Source organism: Pan troglodytes, chromosome 9, assembly GCF_028858775.2.
Source record: "Pan troglodytes isolate AG18354 chromosome 9, NHGRI_mPanTro3-v2.0_pri, whole genome shotgun sequence".
NCBI lineage: Eukaryota > Metazoa > Chordata > Mammalia > Primates > Hominidae > Pan > Pan troglodytes.
In genome coordinates this window covers 67065135-67083409 of record NC_072407.2, presented here as the reverse complement: position 1 = coordinate 67083409, position 18275 = coordinate 67065135, and the positions used below count along the sequence as shown (strand labels likewise).

General features: G+C 56.8%; 1 protein-coding gene across 1 annotated transcript; it reads left to right on the top strand.

The window, feature by feature from the left end:
- Window positions 1-3931: 3931 nt before the first annotated feature.
- On the top strand, window positions 3932-17608 carry PYGM (glycogen phosphorylase, muscle associated). Its single transcript, XM_009423415.5, has 20 exons — window positions 3932-4259; window positions 5290-5391; window positions 5479-5557; window positions 5645-5748; window positions 6085-6216; window positions 8437-8548; window positions 8640-8722; window positions 9158-9301; window positions 9649-9741; window positions 9969-10115; window positions 10311-10474; window positions 10806-10920; window positions 11489-11590; window positions 11926-12073; window positions 12342-12400; window positions 12531-12672; window positions 13412-13619; window positions 16639-16773; window positions 17010-17076; window positions 17189-17608. The coding sequence occupies exons 1-20, from the start codon at window positions 4017-4019 to the stop codon at window positions 17336-17338; spliced, it is 2529 nt and encodes an 842-aa protein (XP_009421690.2). The 5' UTR covers window positions 3932-4016; the 3' UTR covers window positions 17339-17608.
- The last annotated feature ends 667 nt before the right edge of the window (window positions 17609-18275 follow it).

The following is an 18275-nucleotide window of genomic DNA, read 5'->3' as shown; positions in this document are numbered from 1 at the left end:
TCTCCTGGGCAGAGGTGCCTTAGAGCTGCCCTGGTTCCACCTGCCTCTCCTTCCTTCAGGGCGGCTGAGGGACAGTAGGCTCCCCCAGCGCCTGGCTGCTGGGGCCAGCAACTGGCCTGGGCTGCTTTCCAGCTGTGAGCTAGGGCTGGCTACTGCTGTTTTACTGGGGTGTCTGGTCCCCGACCAGAGAGGCCTGTGCTTTGCTATGGGTCTGCCAGGCTTGAGGAGCCCTCAGAAGCAAGGCAGGCTCAGTGCGTTTCCCCAGCCAAGCCCTAAACTTCGGCTCACCAAAAGGAGGACATCTTTTTTGCCTTTGTCCTTAAGTGACAGAATGGGGGCAGGGCCTGGGGCCTGGCTACCCTCTTTGACCTTGGCTTCACCTCATTGCTTCTCCCACAAGCTTGGTTTCCCTGGTGGGCTCATTGGGTGGTTAATTAGCTCTTTGAAGCTCTGGAAGCAGCAAAGTGGCGCTATGTGGGTTTTAGAAATAAAATCAATAAATGACTTAACCACAGCTTAGCTATCTCCTCCGCTTCTCTCCCCCAGGCCAGCTCCATTCCTGTGCTCCCTCCCTTTCTGCTCCCTGCCGTCAGCTTTTGTTAAGGTTTTGGAGAGGAAGTGGCTGACTAAGGCATCAGTCTCCAAGGTGCTAGAGGCCCTGAAATGGAAGAGACAGCAGGAAGGCTTGGTCCTCTGAACCATGGCAAGCACTTGCCTCTGTGGCAGAATCGGAGAGAGAAAGGCCTGCCCACCTGTCTTAAGACACCTGGGGTGGGAAAGCAAGCCATTTACTCCATCACATTGTGACAGGGCTGTGCTTGCCCCACCCCCTCTCACGTTCATTTCTGCTGCTGTAGCAGCACTGTCCCCGTCCCTCAAGGCCTGGCAAGAGGAATGCCAGTGGGGAAAGGTCAGCCTCAGGGCTCTGTTACTGAGGTTCAGCCAAGGGCTCTGGAGAAACCCAGGATTGGTCCAAGGAAGGAGGCCGGGTTTCTACTTAGAAACTTAGACATAAACAACCTTGAGTGAGTTCAGGTTGTAAAAGTGCTTCAGGGTTCATTAAACCTGCACACACAACACCAAGGAGGGGCGGAGGAAGCAGGGAAACAGATGAGATCGTGCTGCCCAGGTGTGATCATGCTGGGCTGGGGCATGCAGTGTCACCCCGGGACAAAGCCTGGAAACAGTGGGGAGTGATGGCATGACAAAGACGGAAAGAAGCCACAGAAAAGGTAGTTGGAGAAAGTTAAAAATTTCCCAGTAAAAATGTTCCTGAGAGCAAGCGCCCTGGGTGCAAGAGGGGAGAGTAGCTGGGAAAGGATGGAATGAACTTGGCCTGCCCTGCCTGTAAGATGTGGATGGTCTATGGGGATCGGGTCCTCAGTGGCAGGAACGTAAAGTCTTGCAGGAAATAGGGGTCAATGGGTCAATGCAAAGAAGGTGTGTGTGGCCAAAGCAGGCTGCCACGATTGGGCTGTGAGGTGACGGCATGGTTAACAAGCTACTGCCTGCCTGGCAGTGGACTGCCAAGAAGTCTCAGCTCTACTCACAGCAACCCTCCAAGGGACAAGTGCGGGCTGTGAAGAACCTTGGATGCCAGGCCAAGCTGGAGTCCAAGCTGTGCTTAGTGGAGGATGGGGATGAGGCCCAGGAGCTGAGGCTGGGGTGCAAACTGTGAAAGGGGCAGAGACCAGACAGCTGCCAGCATTGTTTTTTTGTTTGTTTTTGAGACAGAGTCTCGCTGTGTCGCCCAGGCTGGTGTGCAGTGGCGTGATCTCGGCTCACTGCAACCTCTGCCTCCCGGGCTCAAGTGATTCTCCTGCCTCAGCCTCCCGAGTAGCTAGGATTACAGGCATGTGCCACCATGCCTGGCTAATATTTGTATTTTTAGTAGAGACGGGGTTTCGCCATGTTGATCAGGCTGGTCTCGAACTCCTGACCTCAGGTGATCCACCCGCCTCGGCCTCAAAGTGCTAGGATTACAGGCGTGAGCCACCGCGCCCGGCCAGCATTGTTTTTTAATGGTTTATGAAACACTTCTTAAGAGAAATTGAAAATTAACAGAAAAATGTAAGGAAAAGTTGTTTGCATCCCCGTGTCTGTGGAGGTGTATTTTGGTGTTTTTTTCCCGATCTTTTTTCTCTACTTGGAAATGTGGCAGGCACCACAGAAGACAGTGTGCCCGTGCCTTTTGGGGGCAGGGGTAGAGCAGGGCTTGGGAGCCTGGAGACCTCTGTAGGACTTGAAGTTTGGCCCACATACTAAGCCGGTGATTCCAGGGCTGGGTCTGCCATGGCTCAGAAAGTGATCGGAGGCCGGGCGCTGTGGCTCACGCCTGTAATCCCAGCACTTTGGGAGGCCAAGGTGGGCGGATCACCTCAGGTCAGGAGTTCCAGACCAGCCTGGTCCAACATGGTGAAACCCCGTCTCTACTAAAAATACAAAACTTAGCTGGGCATGGTGGTGGGTGCCTGTAATCCCAGCTACTCAGGAGGCTGAGGCAGAATTGCTTGAGCCCAGGAGGCGGAGGTTGCAGTGAGCTGAGATCATGCCATTGCACTCTAGCCTGAGCGACAAGAATGAAACTCTATCTCAAAAAAAAAAAAAAAAAAAAAAGTTCTCAGAAACAGCTTGGCCTTCTCCGAACCAGGCTCTCAATAGTATCCTGCAGCTGTCCAGGCTTTTGACCTGCTTCCTTGGCCTTCAGAACAGAACACCCAGCTCTTCCCCTCCACCGGCCCACCACCCGGGAGGCCCAAACAGCCTTTGAACTAGCACAAGGTCCTGGTTCCTTTCTCTTAAAGAACAGCAGGATCCGAAGCCTGCCCTCACAAGATGAGGAGGCAGCAGCTGAGAGGCAGGGATTTTTTTTTTCTCATTGGAGAGTCTAAATTTGGTGAAGGAATCCAAAGCTCAGAAAGGTAAAGCAACCAGCTTGAGGTCACACAGCAAATCAGTGCTGGGGCCAGAACACAGCAGTGAATGGGAGGATAGCCAAAGCCTCCAGGGAAGGGCTCAAAGCTGTGGGGCTATGCACACAAATGGGGTGAGGTCCTCGAGGTACAGATTAGGCACCCATTTTATAGGCCAGGTCACAGAGCTGGTTTACAAAATCCCTGCTCAGAGTGTGGCCCCAGGTGGCAGGAAGAAGTGAGAGAAGGCCTCTAATCACTTCCTAAGCAGTGGAATCACAGGGAGAACTTACTGTCATTAAACCAGTATGATGATGGAGTGGGGAATGCCTCAGTTTCTCCCACTGCCGAGGGCCTATAGGACTACAGTTCCCAGGGCTCCGTGCTGCAGGCTAGCGGCCTCCCGCCAATGCTGGCCAGTAACCTGAGCATCCCTCTCCAAAAGGTCACTTCAGGGCTCCTTGAGGGACAGCAACAGGGGGAGCCTAGAGCTGCTCAGCTTCGGTGGGGGTGGAGTGAGGGCTGTGGCCCTGCCTCACACAACCTCCCTCACACCACCCCTGCAATGCAGGGTCGTGGGCCCCTTTCTCAAAGACATCCAGTGGCCTCTGCTAGTTGCACCTCTTCCGTCAGGGGACACTGACTTGGCTCCTGCACCACAGCCTGCAGGGGGTCCTGGTTCCTTTTGCCACAACACATGGCCTCCCATCCTGGTTCAGCCACCGACAGACAGCTCCCCAGTCCAGCACTCTGCCTGCTCCTTCTTGTATCCAACCCTCCAAAAGGCAGGGACAAGGGACAGAAGACCATGTGCAAGGTCTGGAGGAAGTGGGTCAGCACAGGCCTGTGAACAAGCCAGGCCAGTCTTGGCGGCCCAAGTGGAGCTCACCTCTCCCTCCCCTCTCCTCTCCTCCCCTTGCCCTCAAAATAGCTCCCTGAGCTGCCAGGCCAAGACCCTCCCATTGCAGGGGAGGCGGGGCGTGCTGCCCAGAGCCAGGCTTTAAATCCCCTTGAGGCTGGGGAGCTCCACTCCTTGGCTGGAGGCAGTGCTGAGGCCGCCGTCCCCTCCACCGTCAGTCCAGTCCGGCCCGCCCTCCTGCAGCCATGTCCCGGCCCCTGTCAGACCAAGAGAAAAGAAAGCAAATCAGTGTGCGTGGCCTGGCCGGTGTGGAGAACGTGACTGAGCTGAAAAAGAACTTCAACCGGCACCTGCATTTCACACTCGTAAAGGACCGCAATGTGGCCACCCCACGAGACTACTACTTTGCTCTGGCCCATACCGTGCGCGACCACCTCGTGGGGCGCTGGATCCGCACGCAGCAGCACTACTATGAGAAGGACCCCAAGGTGCTGCTGGGGAGCCTGGGGTGGGGGTATGGGCTGAAGGCGCTGCCGGGGAGCTGGCGATCTTGACTTAAGTGGCTGCCCCTCGTCACTCTAGGTTCTTGGGGGTGGAGAATCCAGGGGTGCCAGGCACAAGGGGTGCTGGGACAATCTGAGGGAGAAACCTGGGGCAGGAGTGGGGGTCAGGGAGCTCAGAGCAGGTGGGCTGGCTGCAAAGGGTCAGTGCCCACTCGGAGAAGGTTGGAGGGGGTGCTGGTGGGCAGGACGGCGCCTGTGGCCTGGCTGGGCCCAGGTGGAAGGACACATCAGTTGCTGCATGTATGCGCGGTGTGCCTGTGCAGCAGGCGGGGCTGGGGCAGCTGGGGCGGCAGAGATCAAGTGTCCGGTGGGGTCACTGGTAAATGTCAGCAACCTGACACGCCTCGGTGGGGAGTGGGGGAGGGGCGGGCAGACAGGGCCCGGGAGGGGACCCAGGAAACCGGGAGACCAGGCACTGGCAGCATCCTAGTTTCTGGTGCCTCTGGGTCTCCTTGGGATTGAGGCTTGAGGGCCAAGGGGAACTGGACAGTGCAAGGATGGGAGGTGACAGTCTCTAGCCCAGTCTCTAGCCACTGTGTGACCTTGAGCAAATGACTTTTTTTTCTCTGGGCCTTGGCCTTGCCCTCCTGGGGAGCTCTTGGAGGCGCTTCCGCATGTCCTGGCATCCTGCTGGGCTGTGCGGGGGCGTGTGTGCAGGGGGAAGGGGTGCCCACTCTCCCGAGTACCTCAGTCCCTGAAGTGGGTATGGCCAGCGCTATTTCCCAGATGAGGAGACTGAGGCCAAAGAGAGTGATTTGTCCAAAGTCAGAGGAATGCTGGGACCAGAACCTTACCCGTTGGGCCCCAAAGCCTGAGACAGGGAGAAACAAATTGGGGACAGGGATGGGACTGCTGAGCAGGGCAGGCGGGCCAGAGGTCCAGGCGTGGCTGGGCCTGGCTGAGTGTTGGTGTGTGGCCCTGACCCCATTCCCTGCCCATCCGTCTCTCTGGGCAGAGGATCTACTACCTGTCTTTAGAGTTCTATATGGGACGGACGCTACAGAACACCATGGTGAACCTGGCCTTAGAGAATGCCTGTGACGAGGCCACCTACCAGGTGTGTGTGGGGTGGGGCAAGCCGTGGGGACTGGGGGATTCCACTGCTGACACTTGACCCTGACCACTGTCACCCTCACCCCTCCAGCTGGGCCTGGACATGGAGGAGCTGGAGGAAATTGAGGAGGATGCGGGGCTGGGCAACGGGGGCCTGGGCCGGCTGGCAGGTAAGAAGACAGGGCCGTGAGGGTGGAGTGGGCCGATGGGGTCCTCCTTGCTGGGTCCCTGACAGCCACCTCCCTGCACACCCCCAGCGTGCTTTCTCGACTCCATGGCAACACTGGGCCTGGCCGCCTACGGCTACGGGATTCGCTATGAGTTTGGGATTTTTAACCAGAAGATCTCCGGGGGCTGGCAGGTGAGCAGCCTTGGCTCTAACCTTGTGGGGTCTAGTCAGGATGGGGAAGACCCCCACTTGTTTATCATCTCTGGAAAGGTCCGAAACAGCCCCGCAAGCTCTGTGGAAAGCATCCTTGCTGCTCCCCACCCCCCGACCCAAAGCCAGCTGGTGCCCCTGAAACAGGTGGTCCATGTCCCACTCGATAGCCCAGCAGACCAGGGGCCCACCTCAGAGCTCCTAACTTATACTTGGTGTAGGGTACACCGGCCCACGGCCCCCGCCCTGCCCCACCGTGCACTGTGAGTGCCTGCACTGATACTGCTGGCCTTTCTCCCTGACCTGCCTTGGGTGCAGATGGAGGAGGCTGATGACTGGCTTCGCTACGGCAACCCCTGGGAGAAGGCCCGGCCCGAGTTCACGCTACCTGTGCACTTCTACGGCCATGTGGAGCACACCAGCCAGGGTGCCAAGTGGGTGGACACACAGGTGAGGATGAAGCTGGGGGTCAGGGGAGCCCAGAGAAGGGGAGGGAAGAGAAGGAAGCCCAGAGAGGAAGCAGGACCCAGTGTATTTTACACCTGAGGATGCTGAGGCTCAGAGAGGATAAGTGACTTACTCAAAGTCACACAGCTGAAGCCAGGAGAGACTGGAGACAGGGACACAGGGGAGCCAGCCTAAGTGCAGAGTCTGGAAGGGGAGAGAGGCTGCCCTGCTCCCCCAGTGTCTCCCCATGACCTGGCTCCACTCCACACCATGAGATTTATCAAAGGACCATCTTGGCGACTTGAGTCTGCCCTGAACATCTCGACAGCAGCAGCCCAGAAAGGGGGACAGGAGAAAACTGGGGCCTTCTGAAAGGAATTCACTCATCACACAGCAAGTTAGAGGGATCCTAAAACCAAACCAAATCTAGACACAGTGGCTCATGCCCATAATCCCAGCACTTTAGAAGGCCGAGGCGACAGTATGGCTTGAGTTCAGGATTTCAAGACCAGCCTGGGCAACAGAGAGAGACCCTGTCTCTACAAAAAATAAAAAAAATAGACTGGGGCAGTGGGTCATACCTGTAATCCCAGCATTTTGGGAGGCCAAGGTGAGCAGATTGCTTGAGCTCAGGAGTTCGAGACCAGCCTGGACAAGAGGGCGAAACCCCGTCTACAAAAAATACAAAAATTAGCCAGGCGTGATGGTGTGCGCCTGTAGTCCCAGCTACTCGGGTGGCCGAAGTGGGAGAATTGCTTGAGCCCAGGAGCCTGGGTGACAGAGCCAGACCTCGTCTCAAAAAAAGAATTAAAAAATTAGCCAGGGTGCTGGTGCATGCCTGTAGTCCCAGCTACTCTGAGGCTTCAGTGGGAGGATCACTTGAGTCCAGGATTTAAAGGCTGCAGTGAGCTATGATTGTACAACTGCACTCCAGCCAGCCTGTGTGACAGAGTGAGACTGTTTCAAAAAGCAAAAAGACCAAAAACTGAAAACCTTAAAACCAAACCAGGTGTACAAATCCCAGTTTAGGCCGGGCGTGGTGGCTTACACCTGTAATCTCAGCACTTTGGGAGGCCAAGGCAGGTGGATCACCTGAGGTCAGGAGTTCAAGACTAGCCTGACCAATATGGTGAAACCCAGTCTCTACTAAAAACACAAAAACATTAGCCGGGCATGGTGGCATGTGCCTGTAATCCCAGCCACTCAGGAGGCTGAAGCCAGAGAATCGCTTGAATCCGGGAGGTGGAGGTTACAGTGAGCCAAGATAGTGCCACTGCACTCCAGCCTGGGTAACAGAGTGAGGCCCCATCTCAAAAACAAACAAACAAAAAACAAATCCCAGTTCAGGCAATCTTCCTGCTGAAGCTTCAGGTCATCAGCCCCCAGATGGGCTGCAGATAAACCACTAGGCTTTCAGAACTGAGCATTTGTTTGTTGTCCTCCAGGTTAAGATGCAGTGGGGGCTGCTGGCAGTCCATGCCAGGTGCACGTGGCAACTGGCACAAGTGGCTGTGGCTGGAAGGCAGGAGACCTGGCTCCCTCTGGTGCTGCCAGCCTGGCTCTGTGCTCAGGGATGGGTCCCTTCCCTCTCTCTGTGTCAACTCCCACCCTGCACCAATCAGGGTGACTGAATGTGGGGAGGGAGGGCGATGCCCCTTAAAAGGGCTCGCTTGGAGGAGTGAATGTACCCCTGGCACCGTGGTAGCAGACAATTATTGATGTTTGCTAGTTATGGAAGGCGGGGCAGAATTAGTCACCGTGAGTTAGCCCTGTGGTCAACCAGAGATGAGACCTTTGGATGGACTTGACCTCTGTGACCCCCTCAGCCTGGCCCTGGGTTCCCCCAGCCCTCTCATGAGTCCACAGTGTCCTCTAGCTTTTGCTCAGGCCAGGCTGGCCAGCCCAGCCCCCATTGCTGCAGAGTGGTCGCCAACAGAGCCCCTCCTGGGTTCCGGGCTTATCACCTGCCTCCTTCCATTTTCCTCACCACCGTCTGCCCAGGCAGGGCTTATGGGTGTCGGGGAGGTGTTGAGGGTGTCTTTGCTCTAGATGCGGTCCAGAGAGACTATGGGGTTTGCTCATGGTTACCCAGCTCATCGATGCTAGACAAGGACAAGAGCCTGGGTCTGCAGAGTGCAGGGATAAAGCCTTGAGTCCCAGCCCTGAGGGGAGGGAGGCAATTGCCAGGGCTGGCCAGCTCCTGACAGGATTGCCCCCCAACAGGTGGTACTGGCCATGCCTTACGATACGCCCGTGCCTGGCTATCGCAACAATGTTGTCAACACCATGCGCCTCTGGTCTGCCAAGGCTCCCAATGACTTCAACCTCAAGGACTGTGAGTTCATCCACTGGTAGCCAGCAACCCCAGCTTGCCCGCCGGCCACGCCCAGCGCAGGCCTTACCCTGTCCCCACTTTCGTCCCTCAGTCAATGTCGGTGGCTACATCCAGGCTGTGTTGGACCGAAACCTGGCGGAGAACATCTCTCGTGTCCTGTACCCCAATGATAATGTGCGTCACCCCCTGGGCTGGGGGCTGGAAGCCTGAGTCCTTGGCAGCAGGGGTCAGGGAGAGCTGGGGAAGGACACTTGCTGGTGCCCTAGTCACACCCAGGGCATATTGCTGGCCTTGTGCATCCTGTGCCCCCACCTCAAGTCTTTTGAGTGCAAGGACACCTGAGTCCTGAGGAAACTGGGTTAGCGAGGGCACTTTGGAGGGGCTGTTCCCTGGCGACACCCACAACACACTCGGTTCTTGTACCCCTCTTCCTGACACTGTCTCTCGCCACTAGTTCTTGGTGGAGGAAAGGCCCCTGGGTCCCAGAGAGGGGGCCGGCTCAGGGCTCAGGGGTCCCGGTATGGGTGGGAGTCCCTCCTGGCCACACCCACCGCAGCTTTAGGCCATGCCCCCACCGCCCTGACTCACGCTGCCTCATGCTGTCCCCAGTTCTTCGAAGGGAAGGAGCTGCGGCTGAAGCAGGAGTATTTCGTGGTGGCTGCCACCCTCCAGGACATCATCCGTCGCTTCAAGTCTTCCAAGTTCGGCTGCCGTGATCCCGTGCGCACGAACTTCGATGCCTTCCCAGATAAGGTACCATGCGTGTGGAGGGCGACTCTGTGACCAGACAGTGTGTGCCAGGCCTCTCCCTCCAGCCTCGGCCTGCCTGACCCATGTAATAGATAAGGGAGTGGAGACTGGGAGTGTGGGAGGGTCAGTTGTTCAGGATCCACAATCCACAGGCTCAGAACCTGGGCTTCCCTCCTCCTCCCGCCCCACTCCCCCCATTCCTCCCACCCCCATGAGCACCGGCCTGCCTCTGCCCACAGCCCAGTCACAGAACCGTGCTGGGCTCTCTGGGGGCCTCCAAATGGCATAGGGCAGTGACCATAGCATGGAATGTGGTTTGGAGCCCAGACTGACCCCTCCCCCTACCCCAGGTGGCCATCCAGCTCAATGACACCCACCCCTCCCTGGCCATCCCCGAGCTGATGAGGATCCTGGTGGACCTGGAACGGATGGACTGGGACAAGGTGGGCTTCAGGGCCCCTCTGCCCCATCTGATGCTCTCTGCCTCAGGGTTCCCTTCCCAGTTTGGGAGCATGGGAGGATATGAATGGAGTGAAGGGATTGGAGCCTGAGGCCAGAGGGACCGTCCTGGAACCTGGCACTGCAGTGGGGGGGCCCACTGGGGTGCGTAGTGTGTGAGGAGACCCACTGGGCTGAGGTCAGCATCCTGACTGCCCACCCCGTGTGCCAGGCGTGGGATGTGACAGTGAAGACCTGTGCCTACACCAACCACACGGTGCTGCCCGAGGCCCTGGAGCGCTGGCCGGTGCACCTCTTGGAGACGCTGCTGCCGCGGCACCTCCAGATCATCTACGAGATCAACCAGCGCTTCCTCAACGTGAGTCCGGAGGCTTGGGGGATGGTGTGGGGGTGAGGGGGGACACCCAGTCTGGGCCTGGGAGTCAGGGCGTCCAGCCAGGGCCCTGAGACTCTGGGGCAGTGGGGGCACTGGGCAGAGCTCTGGGGTGTGGGGCTGGGGACTGGGGATGGGGGTTCCTGGGTCTGGTTCTAGCTCTGGGCTCTCTGGGCACAGCGGGTGGCGGCCGCATTCCCAGGGGACGTAGACCGGCTGCGGCGCATGTCGCTGGTGGAGGAGGGCGCGGTGAAGCGCATCAACATGGCACACCTGTGCATCGCGGGGTCGCACGCCGTCAACGGCGTGGCGCGCATCCACTCCGAGATCCTCAAGAAGACCATGTGAGCCCCGCTTTCCAGATCCCGCCCCTCTCTAGGCCCCACCCACTCCACGCCTCTGTCACACAGAAGCCCCGCCCTTCACCGACCACTCTCTGGTCTCTGGGCCCTGGCGCCTTTCACAGGTGGCGTCATTCTTACAAGCACAGCAGCCCCTTCCAGTGCCACCCTGTCCTGAGATGACCTCCTCTTACACACAGTACCCCCAACCTTCCCCAGGTCTGCATTCCCTGCCCCAGGCCCCTTTCAGCAAGACACCAGGGTAGGGGCCCCAGGGCAGAGGCCTTCATTGTACAGGGGTGAGTGGTGACCCTCGTCCAACTTCATCCTGCAGCTTCAAAGACTTCTATGAGCTGGAGCCTCATAAGTTCCAGAATAAGACCAACGGCATCACCCCTCGGCGCTGGCTGGTTCTGTGTAACCCCGGGCTGGCAGAGGTCATTGCTGAGGTGAGAGGCCACCGTAGGGCCAGTAGAGTCAACATGGGTCCCTGCAGGGATCAGCTGGATATGGTCGTGTAGGTGGTTCACTGCATCGGGGCTCCCAGCCGAAGGCTGAAATCCCTCCTGCACTGTGTTCCCCAAGCCTCGCATCCGCCTGGAGGAGGGACACCATCTTATTTGCATGAGGGTGCTCTGTGTGCTAATGGAGGCCCTGGCTGTGGAGGTGAACACAGCAGAGGGAGTCATCCATGGGTCACATCTGAAGTGAGCCTGGAAGGGGGCAGATATCTGGTAGGGAAGGCGCAAGGTCATGCTGGCGTTAGGAAAAGGCCAGGAAGCCAGGAAGGCCTGCTGGGGTCAGGTGGGGTCAGCCATCAGAGCTCAAGGACGGGAGGGGAGGAAGGTGCATGGATGCCCCGTGCCCCATCTGGGCGGCTGGAGGAGGAGGGGCTGGGAGGGCCCCCAGAGCAGCCTGCTGGGTGAAGGGGGCTTGGCTGACCTGGAAACGGCCCCTTCTGTGTTGGGAGGAGGGAGGACATGGGGATGGGCTTGGCTGAGAGCCGTCTTCCCATAGCGCATCGGGGAGGACTTCATCTCCGACCTGGACCAGCTGCGCAAACTGCTCTCCTTTGTGGATGATGAAGCTTTCATTCGGGATGTGGCCAAAGTGAAGCAGGTGGGGAGAGCTGCAATGTGGGACAGCTGTGCTGTGTGGAGAGCGCTGGAGGGGCCAGATGTCTGGGTCAGGCGTGGCAAATAGAGCTCATCTCTCCTGCCAGCCCAGGCCGTTGGTGGAAGTTGCCTGGAGTCTGTGGTGGGAAGGCATCATCTGACCTCACATGAACAGTGCTGACATTGATTAGCAATGTCTGCCCTGGTACAGGAGTGGACAGAAGTAGCCAGTGAGCCTCCTGGTAGCCATCCTCCTGGGGCTGACTGAATGGAGTGTGGACTGTAGGATTTCCTGAGGCTGTGGCCTGTTGGTGAGCCCTTCCCCATCTCTGCCTCCAGGAAAACAAGTTGAAGTTTGCTGCCTACCTAGAGAGGGAATACAAAGTCCACATCAACCCCAACTCACTCTTCGACATCCAGGTGAAGCGGATTCACGAATATAAACGACAGCTCCTCAACTGCCTCCATGTCATCACCCTGTACAACCGTGAGTGGCAGCCACTCTACCCTGTCTCTCAGTGCTCCCCCGTGTTCCTGCGGCATAGTACATATTGCCCAACCAACATCTCCTTTGGACTTGGGACTACTCTTGGGACATGGAATTATCCCCATTTCACAGATGGGGAAACTGAGGCTAAGAGAGCATAGCAAGTGATTGTTCGAGTCAGGCCTATGGTGTCCCAGCCCAGCCTCTGTCAGGAGCTACTACCCAGAGGGAAAGGTAGGCCCACTGGATCCCTCTCGTTTCTCCACAGGCATCAAGAGGGAGCCCAATAAGTTTTTTGTGCCTCGGACTGTGATGATTGGAGGGAAGGTGAGAAGCCAGGCTCCAGCCCTGGGCTCCCGTCCTTTGATATATCCAGGTTGAGGTCAGCCCAGCTGAGTTGCAGGATAGGGGGTGGGGGGCCAGGCAGTAGAGCTGACCCCAGACTTTGTCCCCTCAGGCTGCACCTGGGTACCACATGGCCAAGATGATCATCAGACTCGTCACAGCCATTGGGGATGTGGTCAACCATGACCCGGCAGTGGGTGACCGCCTCCGTGTCATCTTCCTGGAGAACTACCGAGTCTCACTGGCCGAGAAAGGTGGGTGCTGCCAACAGGGACCCTAGGGAGGCTCTGACTAGTTCAGTCTCAGGAAGAGGTATCAGTCGTCTCTTCCTGGGATACTTGTACTTGAAAGAAGAATCTGGAGAGGGCAATGCTTAAACCATGAGGAGGCCAGGCGCAGTGGCCCATGCCTGTAATCCCAGCACTTTGGGAGGCCAAGGTGGGTGGATCGCCTGAGGTCAGGAGTTCGAGACCAGCCTGGCCAACATGGTGAAACCCCGTCTCTACTAAAAATACAAAAATTAGCTGGGCGTGATGGCAGGTGCCTATAATCCCAGCTACTTGGGAGGCTGAAGCAGGAGAATCACTTGAACCTGGGAGGCGGAGGTTGCAGTGAGCCGAGATCACGCCATTGCACTTCAGCCTGGGCAACAAAAGCAAAACTCCATCTCAAAAAACGAGGAAACAAAACAAAGCAAAAACCCCATGAGGATGCCCTCTAATGGTGGAATTTCAGGCAGTACAGGGTGAAATTACCTTCAAATCTGCAACAGAGGTGGGGAAATCCAGGTTGGACCTAGATGGTCAAGAATCAACAAGAGGTAGAGGGCAGTGGGGGTGCAGTGTGAGAGGGAGGCTTGGCTGGTGAAGACTGGGAGTTTGGGGTGGGGCGACTCTGAGTCCAGCTATGCCTGGGGCCAGCCTAATCTGAGAGTCCCCAGCTGGTGTGAGGGTCTTCCCTGAGTTGACTTGTCCCCCTGCTGCCACCCCACAGTGATCCCAGCTGCAGACCTCTCTGAGCAGATCTCCACTGCGGGCACTGAAGCCTCAGGCACCGGCAACATGAAGTTCATGCTCAACGGGGCTCTGACCATTGGCACCATGGACGGGGCCAATGTGGAGATGGCAGAAGAGGCGGGAGAGGAAAACTTCTTCATCTTTGGCATGCGGGTGGAGGATGTGGATAAGCTTGACCAAAGAGGGTATGGGGGTCAGGGTTCACGGGCAAAAGACACCCAGGTGTGGCTGCTGGAGAGTGGTGCTGGGAGCAAGCGGCACGTCTGGAAAGACTGGTCCAGGCCCAGCAAGGTCTTGGTCATGGCCAGCAGGATTCTGGGAAACTTTAGAGGGCGCTTACAGCAAATAAGGTTAATGAAATTGGAAAAGAAAGAAGTAATATAGAACTGAAGGAAAAGGAAGAGAATATTATATCAACCCTAAGAGATAATATTGTTTGGGAAATGGAAGTAAAAAAATCCTTGCTCTACGCCGGGTGCGGTGGCTCACACCTGTAATCCCAGCACTTTGGGAGGCCAAGGCGGGCGGATCACAAGGTCAAGAGATCGAGACCATCCTGGCTAACACGGTGAAACCCCATCTCTACTAAAAATACAAAAAATTAGCCGGGCGTGTTGGCAGGCGCCTGTAGTCCCAGCTGATCAGGAGGCTGAGGCAGGAGAATGGTGTGAATCCAGGAGGCGGAGCTTGCAGTGAGCTGAGATCGCGCCACTGCGCTCCAGCCTGGGTAATAGAGTGAGACTCTGCCTCAAAAAAAAAAAAAAAAAAATCCTTGCTCCCTGGAAGCCATGGGCAAAAGGGAAATATGGGCACAGTAGTTACAAGGGGCCTATGGTCAGAAACAGTTCTTCAGAGAAGACATTATCCTGGCATTACATTAAAAAATTTTATTTTATTTTATTTTAATGTATTTTTTTTTTTGAGACGGAGTCTCGCTCTGTCACCCAGGCTGGAGTGCAGTGGCGCGATCTTGGCTCACTGCAAGCTCCGCCTCCCGGGTTCACACCATTCTCCTGCCTCTACCTCCTGAGTAGCTGGGACTACAGGCACCTGCTGCCACGCCCGGCTAATTTTTTGCATTTTTAGTAGAGACGGGGTTTCACCATGTTAGCCAGGATGGTCTCGATCTGCTGACCTCGTGATCTGCCTGCCTCGGCCTCCCAAAGTGCTGGGATTACAGGCGTGAGCCACCATGTCCGGCCTATTTATTTTTTTTGAGATGGAGTTTTGCTGTTGTTGCCCAGGCTGGAGTGCAATGGCACGATCTTGGCTCACCGCAACCTCCACCGCCCGGGTACAAGCGATTCTCCTGCCTCAGCCTCCTGAGTAGCTGGGATTACAGGTACCCACCACCACGCCCAGCTAATTTTTGTATTTGTAGTAGAGACGGGGTTTCATCATTTTGGCCAGGATGGTCTCTATCTCCTGACCTCAGGTGATCCACCCTCCTTGGCCTCCCAAGTGCTGGGCTTACAGGGGTGAGCCACTGCGCCTGGCCTATTTATTTTTATTTTTTTGAGACAGAGTCACTCTGTCACCTAGGCTGGAGTGCAATGGCATGATTTTGGCTCACTGCAACCTCCGCCTCCCAGGTTCAAGTGATTCTCTCACCTCAGCCTCCCGAGTAGCTGGGATTACAGGCACCCACCATCACGCCCAGGTAATTTTTGTATTTTTGTAGAGATGGGGTTTCATCATGTTGGCCAGACTGGTCTCGAACCCCTGACCTCGTGATTCGCCCGCCTCGGCCTCCCAAAGTGCTGGGTTTACAGGCGTGAGCCACCGCGCCCTGCTTGAATCCTGATATCTTAGCATTGGAGAGAGATTTTCCATGTTATTAGTCTTCAAAAATATTTTAAATGTTTGTATAACATTCCATCCTATGAGCATGTCACAACTTATTTAATCAATTCCATGTGGCTGGACACTAAGGTTGATTTCCAGTTTGTTAAATATTACTGTGATGAGCAACCTTTTAATGTCTACGTCCACATCTGATGATTTCCTTAAGATAATTATCAGAAGGGTGATATTTCTGAGTTAAAAAGTATGAGTTCTTAAGGCTCTTGATACAGATTGCCAAACTGCTTTCCAGAAAGTTTCTCCCAGTTTACACTCCCACAACAGCTTCCCAGAGTTGGCATTAAACACTGAAAGGAGTGTCTCCTGTGAGGCTTCACTAGAAAGCTGGCTGTCCCATGGGCAGGAGGGAGCTGTGAGATGTTGTGAGCATGGTCCCGCATGCTCAGAACGAGGCCTGGAAGAACCCTCTGGCTGCAGGATGGAGACAGTGCTGGAGGGGGCAGGTGGGGGACCACTGTGGGGGTTGACACCATAATGCAGGGAGAGTCGCCTGAGAGTTGCACGAGGGACTAGAGAGTTGCACAAGGGATTAGAGATTTTGTGGGGAGCGCTGGTTTCTGGTTGGAAGGGTTAGGTTTTGAGACTGGCCTGTGGAGCGCTTTGAGCCGTGGTGGGGGCGCTGAGGGTCAGCTGAAGGGTTATCTTTTTTTTTTTTTTTTGAGATGGAGTCTTGCTCTGTTGCCCAGGCTGGAGTGCAATGGCATGATCTCGGTTCACTGCAACCTCCGCCTCCCGGGTTCAAGTGATTCTTCCACCTCAGCCTCCCGAGGAGCTGGGATTACAGGCACACGACACCATGCGCGGCTACTTTTTGTATTTTTGTAGAGACTGGGTTTCACCATGTTGGCCAGGTTGGTCTTGAACTCCTGACCTCCTCAGATGATCCGCCCACCTCGGCCTCCCAAAGTGCTGGGATTACAGGCGTGAGCCACCATGCCTGGCCCAGTTGAAGGGTTGTACCTGTTAGCTGCTCTTGCTGCCCCAGGGCAAGGCCGGATATGGACTTGGGCTACTGGAGGAGAAAAGCCGTTTTGGAGCAAACAAACTGGTTAAGAGACAGCAGTGGCGTGTGGGAGAAAAGAGCTTGTTCGGGGGCCTTGGCTCTAACACTTAGCTTTCTGTATCCTCCGGGCCTCAGTTTCTTCATTCACAAAGGAGGGATGAAAAGCTGAGCAGAGAAGGGGAGTTGCAGGGAGGCCCTGCAGGGGCGATGTGGCAGCCCTGGGGAGCAGCAGGCTGGGCCTGGGTTTTGACCCTGGGGCATGGGACTTCTCAGCTTTTCTCTGGAAGAGGAGCCAGGAACCCCTTTCCGGGGAGCTGACCACAGCTCTGTCCTGGCAGGTACAATGCCCAGGAGTACTACGATCGCATTCCTGAGCTTCGGCAGGTCATTGAGCAGCTGAGCAGTGGCTTCTTCTCCCCCAAACAGCCCGACCTGTTCAAGGACATTGTCAATATGCTCATGCACCATGACCGGTGAGCTGGTTGGCCCGGGAATCACTCAGGTGGGGCCGCAGGGCGGATCGAGGCTCAGGTGTGTGGTGGGGAAGCCGGACGCGGGTCCTGGTAGTTGGAGCCAGGCGCCTTTGGAAGCAGCATGACCCTCTAGGTCCCCGGCTGTCCACTGGGACAGGGCAGGCTTGGCCCTTGACCTCATAGAACTTATCCTAGCCCCGTAAAGGAACAGCACATGCCTATCCTTTCCCCTCCAGGTTTAAAGTCTTCGCAGATTATGAAGACTACATTAAATGCCAGGAGAAAGTCAGCGCCTTGTACAAGGTGAGGAGTCCTGGGCCAGGGGTTGGCAGGGCTTTGGTGGCCCTGGTTGGGATGAGGCAGAAGGTGGAGATCCTGCCAGCAGAGTGAACCAGAGCTTCCCTTTGACCTGCAGAACCCAAGAGAGTGGACGCGGATGGTGATCCGGAACATAGCCACCTCTGGCAAGTTCTCCAGTGACCGCACCATTGCCCAGTATGCCCGGGAGATCTGGGGTGTGGAGCCTTCCCGCCAGCGCCTGCCAGCCCCGGATGAGGCCATCTGAGCCTCCAGACCAGACCCCAAACCAGCCCTTGAGTCTGTCACACTCTCTTGGGCCAGCCCCAGCACCTCATGCAGAGGGTGGGGTACTGGAGTTAGATCTCTAAGCCCCTCCTGGAACCCTCATTTTCCCCACTCTCAATGTCCCAGTGTCCAGCGTGACTAAGGACACGGGCCCCCTTCTGTCCTCGGGCTCCCGGTCCCCTCCTATTTATGGGGTCTGACCAACTGCACCCACTCCCCAGTAAATTCATTCTCCTTGGGAGCCTCCTTACTCCTCTTTGTTTGGAAGTATTTTTAGCTCTTGGCGGGCTCAACAGCAGCCGCGCAGTCACCCCCTTATCCTCCACCCTCGGCAGGTGCGTCCCACGGCGGGACGGTGGTGGGAGGTGGAGGGGGCGACCCGTGGGGGCGGGGCCTAGGCCTCTCCAGCCCCTTTCCTGGCGTCACCCTCCACGCCTCTCTTCCCAGTGCCGTGTCCATACTAGGTCAGCGGCCAGCCTCGCTGGCCGGGGGCGGGGCGTCTGCCTGGGTGGGGCCCACCGGGACTGGGAGCCGGGACTTGGGCTGAGGCTTCCCGGACCACGGAGAATCCACGCTGTCGAGGGCAGGACCCAGGAGGGGGAGGAAGCAGAGGATGCTCTGCGCCTTCTTGGCTCCGCCCTTAGCCCCGCCCTACTGCGGCGTTTAAGGGTCTCTTAGCAGGTGGCTACACTGGATCCAAAGTCGGGGGAGTGTTACGGCAGGGAACACTCGCAGACCGCCTAGCCTAGGCCCTCATTATGGGGAAACTGAGGAACAGAAAGGTCCTGTTTCTAAGTCTTACATTACCAAGACTGAGGTGCGGGGGCGGTCCGGGATCCCCCGCCCCAAGGCTGGGAGGGGCACGCCTCGGAAGGGAGGTTTGGGGTCGGTGGTTTCACAGTGAGTGTGTCTGAAGC